At 41.7% G+C, this 11,915-nt stretch overlaps 1 protein-coding gene across 1 annotated transcript; it reads left to right on the top strand.

The window, feature by feature from the left end:
* The first annotated feature begins 861 nt into the window (after positions 1-861).
* arsa (arylsulfatase A) lies at positions 862-11,908 on the top strand. Its single transcript, XM_004553327.5, has 8 exons — positions 862-1,168; positions 4,354-4,594; positions 4,731-4,949; positions 5,292-5,461; positions 5,744-5,868; positions 10,882-11,009; positions 11,093-11,195; positions 11,287-11,908. Exons 1-8 carry the CDS (start codon positions 948-950, stop codon positions 11,577-11,579), a joined length of 1,500 nt encoding a protein of 499 aa, XP_004553384.1. The 5' UTR covers positions 862-947; the 3' UTR covers positions 11,580-11,908.
* Positions 11,909-11,915: the final 7 nt, after the last annotated feature.

Genomic DNA, 11,915 nt, shown 5'->3' with positions numbered 1-11,915 from the left:
TGTTCTCATGCCTGTGCTATGTTTGGATTCTTTTCACACAATGCCACCTTATTTACATGCAGGGAGAGCCACACTTTTGTTTTCATGTCCACCTATCTGAAGCATGTATATGAGAATACATAAACAAATAGCTCCTGGTACCGTCTCTACATCAGAAAATCAGCTGTGACATTAATTTCTACTCATACTGCTGGCTTCTGCAGTGATGCACCAGTGATTTATTTCTCCTCTTGCTCGTGTAATTGACCAGGTGTCAAGTCGAATCAGTGGCAGCAGCCAACCTTCCCACAGAGGACGGTAGCTCGACCGCGAGACCTCAGATTAAGAATTTTAAAGAGGAGACAAAACATGACAGAGGAACACCTCTAACCAGTAAATTACTCAACTGCCTTTCTTAGGACATGTCTGTATGATGCAGTGTGTTAACTGTTTTGTGTCATTTGGTTAATGATAATTATGATTGTGTATGTATGTATTTTAGTATTTTTATTTTTGTTGCTTTTGTTGTTCCATTGAAAATAAAATGGAACAACAAAATCCGAAAGATGATCATTTCAAGCCATGAACAAAGGACAAACAATTTTAAAACCTTTGTGAAAGGTGTGATTGTGTGCAGTCAGTTAACCTATTAAATCTGGACCTAATTCACTATGCAGAACTTGGGGATTTAAACTAAAAGTCTTCACATTGGGTGTTGAGCTGTAAGAAGGAGAATAGGTTGTAAAAATATATATTAATTTAAACGTTAAAAAGCAGAAATTAAAAAAACAAAAACACAAAAACGGTTGTGCGCTTTAGTCTAATCTGATGCTTAAGACTACATTTCCCAGCATTCCGTGACATAACCGGCGTGCAGCCGTTTCCGGCCTCTGGCACGTGACGTTCTATTTTGTTTTTAAGAGATCTGCCGCTTCCTTATTATCAGTCAGACTTAAAGACGGAAAAGCATGGGATCCAGCTGCTTCGCCTTTTTCGGTATTTTACTTTTGTGCACCTGCTCGGCTTCACCGCCGAATTTCGTCCTCCTCTTCGCTGACGATTTAGGTTTCGGGGACTTGGGCTGTTATGGACATCCTAGTTCACTCACTCCCAACCTGGACCGCCTGGCAGCTGAAGGGCTCCGATTCACAGATTTTTACAGCACCTGCCCCGTGTGCAGCCCGTCCAGGTACCAGTGTAATCAGTACTGACTGCGTGTGTGAATAAAACGTGCGTTATTGTGTATACTTTGTGTTCTAGATTACAATCAATCCAGCCCTTTTTGGGCACTTAATCACTTTATAGAACTGTTATGGCATAATTGTTGCAATTTCTGCTGTCCCTTTGGCCTAATTCCTGGAAAATAAATGTTGAATCTCTATGAGGATTTTACATTCATTCATAGATAGATAGATAGATAGATAGATAGATAGATAGATAGATAGATAGATAGATAGATAGATAGATAGTCAAACAAAAAAATTCAATTTGATTAAATTAGATTACAAAGAAAAACCTTAACAGAAGTGGGAAGACCTGGGAGGGCATGTCAAAAACAGGAAATGTTTATGATGGGCAAAATAACAGTGACATTGGATAGAGAATGGAAACTAGTTTATAGTTTCAGTTGGCAACTTCATTAAACTACATAGGATTTTTTTCTCTCTCTCTCTCTCTCTCTCTCTCTGTGTGTGTGTGTGTGTGTGTGTGTGTGTGTGTGTGTGTGTGTGTGTGTGTGTGTGTGTGTGTGTTTTGCCTTCTTCAGCATTAAAGCTGTTTTTGAGTTCAGGTTTTTTCTCCCAGGTCCTGCGTATTGGGTTCATATGACAGCTTTCTTATAGTAAGAGGAAGAAAAAAAAATCTTGACATTTTTGTATTTCCTGGATGGTATGGATTTGATTTATGTTCATGTGTATGTGTATCTGTGGGTTAGCGTGCAAGCTAATGAGCTATGCGTGACTGCAATGAAGAAAAGCGAGCATATCAGCATTCTCACAAACTGATGTTTGCCCTTTACTTTGATGCAACGTTTCCTGCTGCAGAAAGCAAATTTTCAAATGATGTATTAATAATGAATATGAATAATAATTCAGTGTCCAATCTAACAGCCCTAGGTCAGTGGCTCAGTTTTACTCTCCCATGTATATTTTTATTGGGCTGCAGTGTGAGAAAAATAAACCTTTTATTTTTTAAGTATTGATATAATTTAATTTATATATTTATTTTCTATAAAATATAGAAATTATCCAAAATAATGTTACTTCAAATAAGTATGGTCTAGTATACCCCATGCTCCTGCTTCTTGCAGGTATTGCTGCCATATAAGGTAGGACAGCTGCGGAGAGCCTGTAATTTAAACATCATAGATTGGTTCAATAAAATTATAATGAAGCACCCAAATGAAAAAAATGATTGCATTAGATTTTCTTTTTTTAATAATTGAGTTCTTTGAGTTACTTGAATCGTTGAAGCCTTGATGGATAGATTGACAGATGAGGTCAGGCAGGAGTCTTCTTGGACTATGATAGTAACAGATGGAATTGTGATCAGTAGAAGCAAAACAGAAGAAACAAATGAGCGGAAGACAGGCGGAAACGTGAACATGGAAAACAAGGAGTAGAGGTAATAAAGATGGAGAATACCTGGGGTCAACCATCCAAAGCAACTGACCGTACACAAGAGTGTTAAAGAAGAAAGTGCAGGCAGGGTGGAGTGGGTGGAGATGAATATCAGGGGTGATTTGTGATATTTGTGACACCAAAAAGAGTGAGTGGCAGTTAGATATCTTATGATTTCATTGGGAATGACCAGCACAGACAGGATTACAAATCATCATCATTTTTAACTCAGATTTGGAGACAGTTGGTTTGGACATATTCACATGAGGAATAGTGAGGGGTAGAGGACCATTTCAATAAAGGATGTTAAAGATGGAGCTGGAGATGCCAGGCAGGAGAAAAGAGGAACATGCATTGGGTTGGTGTGACAGAAGGGATAGGGTGAGATGGAGGAAAGCGATCTGCTGTGACAACCCCTAAAGGGAACAGCCAAAAGAAGAAGAGATTGCTATTGTTTTCATCAAGTACATGAAATTTTTCTTGGGCTGAAACGATTGATCGAGTAATTCAAATAATTCAATTTTTTAAAATTCTCAACACAAATTCATTGTTTTGATACTTCTTTTAATGGAACAGCTCTGTAGGGCGGCGATGTATAAAACGATATAAACACGAGCGTTTCACCCACATTCGCGACTGAAGACAGACCTACAATACAAACGTATTTAGGAGCAGTGTGTAAATAAACATTGTGACAAATATTAACCACACAGCCTCCAATTTTACACAAAAACACAGAAAACATGTTTCTAGTGTCCAAAACAGCAGCACTGTTCCTGTACTCACCATTAAAACCATTAAAACCTTTTCCTGGAAAAAACTAGCGGGAGTCCTTCACCAAAGCATCTGATCAACGCCGACGTGAATAAAAAGTGAACTTTGTAGCCTGCAGAAGTTGTATTAAAATATGCAAATGAACTGTTAACTTAGTCTGATACCTGACTGGTTAAATTATACGGCGTGCTGAAGGCTGTCGGTGGTTTTACATGGAAGCATACCTGCAAGAGACAGGGGGGAGTCTAAAGGGGGGCATGGGGTATACAAGACCATAATAATTTCAAGCTTTCGTAACATTTTTCAGATTGAAAGTGAAATTATATAAAATATTGTGTTCGTTTCATTTCATTAAAATGTTAAAATATAAAAATAAAAGCTTTTCTCACAGGCTAATATAAATGTACTTGGGCAGTAAAACTCTTAGCCACTGACCTGAAGGTTGTTAGGCTGAACACTGAACTATTATTAATCTTAATTATTAACATCTACACCAGGGGTCCCCATTCTCAGTCCACGAGGGCCGGTGTCCCTGCAGGTTTTAGATCTCACCGTGGGTCAACACACCTGAATCACATGATTAGCTCATTACCAGGCCTCTGGAGAACTTCAAGGCATGTTGAGAAGGTAATTTACCTGCAGGGACACTGACCCTCGTGGACTGAGATTGGGGACCTCTGATCTACACCATCATACATCTGTTATGGCGCAAATGTTGTATGCAGTAAAACTTTAAGACATTGCAATTTCTAAAATGGAAACCAATGAGCAGTTCATTTTGAAAGACCTGTGCTCTGTCCCTTTTGAATATTTGTTATTGCTCATTAATAAGACAAAGGTATTTCTTATCCAACTACTCGATTAATCAATAGAATAATAAATAGATTACTCAGTTACTAAAATAATCGATAGCTGCCTAGTTGCCTTTAAATGTTTCCACTGCTCTGTTAATTAACTGCCTTGTTTGTTGTTTTTTTCTAAGGGCATCATTGTTGACAGGTCGCTATCAGACCCGGTCAGGAATCTACCCAGGTGTGTTGTACCCAGGATCTATAGGTGGTCTTCCTCTCAATGAGACCACCATCGCCGAAGTGTTAAGGCCCCTGGGTTATGCTACAGCAGTCATAGGAAAGTGGCACTTAGGGCTTGGACACAATGGCATGTTTCTTCCAACCAAGCAGGGCTTTGACCATTTCCTGGGGATCCCATACTCCCATGACATGGTCAGTGTGTTTCCAGTCTGTGCTACTTAAAATTGTCTTTTTTTTCTTTCTTTTTTTTTTAAACTATATTCACTTTACTATTCTTCACTCTGTACTGCTGTCTGTTAATTTTTCAATCTTGTCTTTTCTTCCCCAGGGCCCCTGTAAGAATCTGACTTGTTTCCCTCCAGATATAAAGTGCTATGGAGTGTGTGATATTAACACTGTAACCGTCCCGCTAATGCAGAATGAGGTCATCAAACAACAACCCGTCAACTTCCTGGATCTGGAGAGGAGTTACAGTGACTTTGCAACAAACTTCATAACCACATCGGTTGAGAAAAAACAACCATTCTTCCTCTACTATCCAACACATGTGAGCAACAAGAGCAATCTGAAGAAAATGCATGAATTAAAGTGTGCAAAATCAACCTTTGAGTGCAATCAATGCCTAAAAATGTGTTTTCATAATGGTAAATATCAACTACTGTGCATGTCTGAGAGTTTTTAAATTGGGATAATTTAAACATTTCCTAGTCCTCTGTAGATAGATAGTAGTTACTTTCCAATGTGTTCGAATTTGTCATTTAAAAGACATCCCCAATTATTCAAATTTCAGTATTTTAATATGATCAGTCACTTCTAGAATATAAATATGCGGCATTGAAAGAGTCAATATTTCAAACAACACTAATAACCACTTGTTTTCTTGCTTCAGCACACCCACTACCCCCAGTATGCAGGTATAGGGGCAGCTGGACAATCTTTAAGGGGTCCGTTTGGGGATTCTCTGTTGGAGTTTGACAACACTGTAGGCCACCTGATGGCAACTCTGGAGAGGACAGGAGTGATCAACAACACATTGGTCTTCTTTACATCAGACAATGGGTTGGTTTTCAGGACTTGTTAACATTTAGAAATTAAAAGATTAAAGAAGTCCAGTTGCCTTCTTGTCAAACTCTTAAAACTACCACACATAACTTAGAGACAACAATGATGACTGAAATGCGCTAGAGTTTTGGAGTTTAATTCCTCATGCTGACATTTAACCACCCTCCAGAAAATTTTTTTCCTCTGTTCAGTAGTCAAGTTCCTAGAAATCTTTGCACTATTGCGATATTACATTTATCTTTTTTCTTAATGGTGTCTGCTTTCTTTCTCTACATGTAGGCCTGAACTGATGCGTATGTCCCGTGGAGGCAACGCTGGTCCTCTGAAATGTGGCAAAGGTACCACATATGAGGGAGGCATGAGAGAACCTGCCATCGCCTACTGGCCGGGAATCATCAAGCCAGGTGAGGACATTTTAGTGGTCTGCAAAAAGTCCAGACTACATCCTGCTTCAAACTAAAATAAATAAATAAATAAAATCCTGACCCATCCTTGATCTTGCCACACAGACCTCAGTTTGAGTACATTTATTTTTACCTGTTACTGCTGACCATATTCTAAAGCAGAAAGATGGTGTGGTTGTTGGTGTCAGACAGCTTGCTCTGAGTATTTCATGAACTACTGATCTGCAGGGATTTTCCTACATAGTCATCTGTAGATTTATAAAGAATCGTTTAAAAAAGAAAATATCAAATGAGGATCAGTTCTCTGGGAAAAAATTACTTGACTTGACTTTGCTGTTCCTAGGACTGTGCTCTGCCTGCTAGCATCTTGCACTCTGCTGTTATTTGCTGGATTGTCTCAGGGGCATCTTTACACAGCCTGCACCTGGGGTCTTGCCTGGTGTGGTAGAGCCAAGCCGCTATGCTTCTATGGATCTTGTGCTGAGAGTAGGATTTGGGTACTGATAGGATTTCTGTATGTCAGCCACTTCCTCTATTTGCCTGTGGTACATACTGTGCAAGGGCCTGTCATTCCATGATGGTTCCTCCTCTTCATTGTCTCATCCTGGATTGTGGTACTGACACTCACTAATCCCCGCCCTCCTTCCTTCTGCTTGGTGTACAGTTTCAGGGTGCTGGACTTGGGATGAAACCCTCCATGCATGGTCAGGAGCTTCCTCGTCTTGATGTCAGTGGCTTTTATCTCCTCTTTTGGCAAGTTTATAATCCCAGCAGGGTACCTGATCACAGGCAGGGAATTGGTGTTGGTAGCCCGTTCTTGTTCTTACCGTTCAGCTAGCTCCTCAGGACTTGCCTGACCCTCTGCAGGTACTTGGTGGTTGCAGATTTTCTAGTGGCTTCTCTGTGATTCCCATTTGCCTGTGGGATTCCTAGCTATCTGTAGGTATCCTCGATCTCTGCAACGTTGCCTTCTGGTAGTTTGATCCCCTCACTTCTAACAAGCTTCCCTGTCTTTGGCTACGTTCACACTGCAGGTGAAAGCGCATCAAATCCGATTTTTTTTTTTTTTTTTTTTTTTTTTTTTTGACCCTATGAGACCCATATCCGATCATGGTATGACAGTGTGAACGGCACAAATCCGATATTTTCAAATCCGATCTGGGTCACTTTCGTATGTGGTACTAAATCCGATACATATCTGATGTTTTAGAAAGCGACTGCTGTTTGAATGGTCAAGTCGCATTAAATCCGTCTTTTACGACACTGACACAAGACAGACGCCAATTATCAGCGCCGGAGAAGACATCACGAACGCTTCCTGGCCATCCAGCGTAGATGTCAGTGAAACTGTTGGGAAGACAACGTTGGAGAAACGTGAACATTTTATTTGTACTGTATAATCTGCAGATTCTGACAGAAATCTGCAACTATCCTTTGAAGCACCGCTCCTCTCTAAAACAGCAATAAGGATCATTATTAGGCTATTTACATAATAATGTAAATAACAAAATAACTTAAAGCAAAAATTGGGAAACGTAAAGTCCGAAGTCTTTATATTAAGGGCCATCTTGGTCTAAACAGAGCGCGTTGTGTGTGACGTCTTCTTTTGCGCATGCGGGCCGCTTTGAGGGTTCACACTAGAGCGTGTTTGCTGTCGCATTTTATTTGTAGTGTGAACAAGCAGACAAAAAAATCGGAATTGAGCATTAAGACCTGCAGTGTGAAGGTAGCCTTTGTTACCATCTGACCACACTTCCCCAATCTGGACGACATTCCGATGTCCTTGCTGTAGTTCCTGGTGGTGTTGATCAGTGAATCGATATCTCATTCCCTCTTGGCATACAGCTTGATATCATCCATGTAGAGGAGGTGGCTGACGATGCTCCATTCCATAGTTGGTATCCATAGCCAGTCTCGTCATTGGTTGTTCGCTGGGAGTTGGATGGGACTCATTTCTTCTGGATGTCCTTGGGGATCAGGACTGTCCAGCCATGAGTTAGCCATTCTGGGTATGTCTCATTAACTAGTAGCTGGTTCATTTGTATTGCCAGATGCTCATGTAGTACAGTCAGCTTTTTCAGCCAATAGGCATGAACTATGTCATAGCCTGGTGCTGTTCGTACTGGAGACCCAATCTTGGATGTTTGCCACTGTGATGGTTACTGGTCCCTGTTCAGGGAGGTTGCTGTGATCTGCTCTTGGATCCTCTAGCCAGTGGGCATTTCCATTATGGGTTGCGTCCTTTTCCCACATGCTCTTCCAGTATTGGTCTGTCTCCAGCCTTGGTGGAACTGTTCTCATATTATTCCCCTGCCAATGAGAGTACACCTTGGATGGTTCTGTGGAGAACAGCTGGTTTATTCTCCTGCCTTCTATTTCTTTGGTATACCTCTTCAAGTGGCTGGGCAAGGCTGTGACTCTTTGCTTGGCAGTTTCCAAGACCCCAGGTATGGACAGCTTGACGTACTTCTTAGGCACCTTTCTGCAGCTCACCTAACCCTATTTCAATAATAAGATTGCATCTCTTTTTTTCAGTATCAAAGTATATTACCATTAATTAAAAACAGTCTTGGGAAGGTGACATTCCACTACAGTTTACAGAATACATGCTGCAAAATGTATTTTGTAACGTCTTCCGTTAAATTACTCAATGAGAGTAACATATTCTGAATACTTTGGTTACTGAATATATTATCAAGCTTTTTACAACTACTTGAATGTACTATTGCTGTGTGAATTATTACTATTACTGAAGGATACTCGCCACATCAATACCAACTAGATTTTTAAATCTTAATATAAAATGAGTGACAGTAGGGTGGATATTAGGTAAGGCTGCACTTTTTGCAGCGATCTCGTGTAGAAAACTATTCAGCGCGTATATAAAACAGTTCCACGGCTCCGAACCATAGTAAAGGGACCTCTGGCTAATATGTTGGTTCCGTGTCAGGCCCGTAACCAAAAACTAGCTTTACTTTGTTTTTTTGTTTGTTTTTTTTTGCCTGTCCCGTTTGGCTCTTTTGCCATCAGAATTATTGCCTAAAGGCAAAGAAAGATGCCCAACAGATTTACTTTACCAAATTGACCATCCCAGCCTTGCCATAATGGTCCATTTGATTCACCTTTTATTGTTTATTTTATTTTCACTTGCTGAATACGGGACAGACTTGACTGGGGGAAAGAAAGGGAGAAAGAAAGAGGGAAAGAAAAACAGCTGAGAAGAGGGACGGGGGAGAAGGGCAAAAAACAAAAACCAACAGAATGAGCAGAAAAAAAAAGAAAAAAAATGCATATATCGATCACCTGTTGAGAAAGAAAAAAGAAAACAAGCAGAAGAGAACAAGAGTAATAGAATAAACAACATCACAATGATATATGGGAATATGACAGTAAATACTAAATATTAAACATTATTGTGCAGCACATAAGATCAACAGAACACAGTGTGCTTTGAGGTAGGAGCCAAAAGGGTGTAGTTTGTGGGTGTGATCACCCGTGTGTACACCTGTGAGCATGGACGCGCTTGTTTTTTTTAAAAGGTTCCTTCATGTAATGATCTGCTAGAGGGTGTGGGGGGGCCACAGCCCCGTCCTCCAGGGCATGAAGCAGGTGTGGAGGAGATCAAAACTCCAGACATCCAGAGGCCCCCAGAACACAAGAGACCAAGGAAGACCAACAGAGGGGCAGCTGCGCCACTGTCCCAGAAAGAGCTGAGGAGAGTCCCAGATGAGGGCTCACTCAGCAGCCGCGGAGCAGAAGCCAGGGGGAGTTGCAGTGACGCGCCCGTGAGCTCCGTCGGCAGCCAGCTGTGCCTGAGTGACCGAGCCCCAGGCCGAGAGGCCGGGGCCACCCCACCTCCGAAGTGGCCCGAGCGAGCCCCAGGCTCCAGGCCCCGATAAGCGGTCGCCAAGGAGTGAGCCGGTGTGTACCTGGACGCCCATCCCCAGACACAAAGAACCACCAACGCACCGATGTCTGAGGGAGTCCGCCACTGGCAGGGGAAGTGGTGGTGGGGGGAGATAGGCCTCCAAACCTTAGAGGGCCTGAGATGTCTCCAGAGAGGTGGCGTCTGATACCCAACCTGACATATAGACACAGACATACAGGCACACACAGATACAAACATCCATTCCCACCCTCATGCTCTCATATGCACTTACTCCACACTCAACCAACGTGGAGACAGACATAAAGAGACGCTGTACACATGATCACACTCCCCAAGCGTACTCTACGAACCGGGTCTAGGTACCCTTGCCCCTGGAGGGGGGAACTGCACCCAGACCCAGGTGGTGTTACCCTTTTCCCTGCGGTGGGGAGAGGCAGACCGCCCCGACTCCGCAGCAGCAGGGAGGCCCCACACTCCAGACCGCAGTCGGACGGCCAACTCCTCCTCCTTACTTTGTTTTTTGGGTCAACTTTGCCAGCGTGAGACAGAGAGAGGCATTGAAAGGCTGCTCCAATGGAACTTACTGTTTAGGAGAAAAACACGAACACAGTGTACAGTCAAGTCTTAATAGCTTACTTACAACTGGGCTACACTGCCCATGCGGCTACATTCTTTAGGGCTATGCCTGTAACACTCTGCCTATTGCCTTCACATTAAATTATTTTTTTGAACAATAATTTTAAAAAATATTATATCACGTCATTATGCGGGCCGCAAGTAGAGGTGACAGGGGCCACGAGATTGAGACACAGGCATTTGAGCATCTTATTGCGTGTTTTGTTTGGGTTTTCACCGGCGTCGAATTACCAAAAATAGAGAGGGGACAGCCTAACATATGAAACAGGAAAAGACCGCAGTGTAATCTCTATTTCAACAAAGTAACTGTATTCTGAAGACTACCTTTTTAAACGGTAACTGTAACGGAATACAGTATTTTAAATACGTAATGGTGGTACATGTATTCCGTTACTCCCCAACACTGATTAAAAATAATTTATGTACATGTAGCCTTTTAGTGATTGCTGTTTTTGTTTTTTGTTTTCTTATGAACAAATCTATTGAAGGTGTTACTCATGAGATGGCCAGCACTCTAGATATCCTCCCCACATTGGCGCGCCTGGCAGGAGCTGAACTACCACAGGTGATGCTGGATGGGGTCGATATGACGGATATCCTTGTTAAACAAGGAAAGGTAGGAGCATTGTATTTAAAGTTGTGCAAACACTCAAATAATGGAAAAACCAAGCTCGTGTGTATTTTCTCTGTGTTTTACAGAGTAAAAGGGAAGCCATGATCTTCTACCCTGTAGATCCCAGTGAAAAATATGGCCTCTTTGCTGTAAGGCTGGGAAAATACAAGGCTCACTTCTATACACAAGGTACTACGTGTCATATTTTGAATATTGCAAGTTCACACTGTCACAAGTTTTAGTTGGTCTTAATTCCTGCCTGTTCATGTTTGTACATCAGGTGCTTTCCACAGCAGTACTACACCAGACAAAGACTGTCCAGAAACAGCAGTCTTCAAGGCTCATGACCCTCCTCTGATATTTGATCTGGAGGCTGACCCATGTGAGCATTATGCTCTGCCAGTAGATACACCTGACATCCAATCTGTGCTGCAACAGGTCAAGACAGTTAAGGAGCAATTTGAATCCTCCATGGTGTTTGGAGAGAGCCAAGTGGCAAAAGGAACAGACCCCAACCTCGAGCCTTGCTGCAACCCTGAGTGTAGCCCCAAACCTAGCTGCTGTCAGTGTTGATGAGAAAAACTGTTACAGCTTAAGGAAGGAAGGGAAAGTTGGACTAAAGTGCTGCTCTCCTGTGGAGAGTTTTAATTACTGGAAATGGAAAATGAATGTAAAGTAAATGTGCTCCCTTAGTGAGGAGATGATTTTCTCAAATTTGATACTGTTAAAATTATAACTAATGTTTAACAGTGTACTGTATCATCTTTCTTCTGTGCTGTGAGTATTGTTTTATTTGATTTCTAATTTCCACTCAAGGAATTCTTGGTAAGCCCTTTTCACTCATAACATCATGAGTTAATTAAACAATGAAGACAACAATAAAGTTTCAGACATCAATCATATATTTTC

Source organism: Maylandia zebra, linkage group LG7 (assembly GCF_041146795.1).
Source record: "Maylandia zebra isolate NMK-2024a linkage group LG7, Mzebra_GT3a, whole genome shotgun sequence".
In the NCBI taxonomy this organism is placed as follows: Eukaryota; Metazoa; Chordata; class Actinopteri; order Cichliformes; family Cichlidae; genus Maylandia; species Maylandia zebra.
The sequence above is the reverse complement of the archived record's forward strand: the minus strand, read 5'-3'. Positions and strand labels throughout refer to the sequence as shown.

Excerpts from the sequence above, each read along its gene's own strand:
- arsa (XM_004553327.5), top strand. The coding sequence starts at position 948 with ATGGGATCCAGCTGCTTCGCCTTTTTCGGTATTTTACTTTTGTGCACC. Across the intron at positions 1,169-4,353 it reads CCCGTGTGCAGCCCGTCCAG|GGCATCATTGTTGACAGGTC; the intron begins GTACCAGTGTAA and ends TTTTTTTCTAAG. Across the intron at positions 5,869-10,881 it reads GCCGGGAATCATCAAGCCAG|GTGTTACTCATGAGATGGCC; the intron begins GTGAGGACATTT and ends AATCTATTGAAG.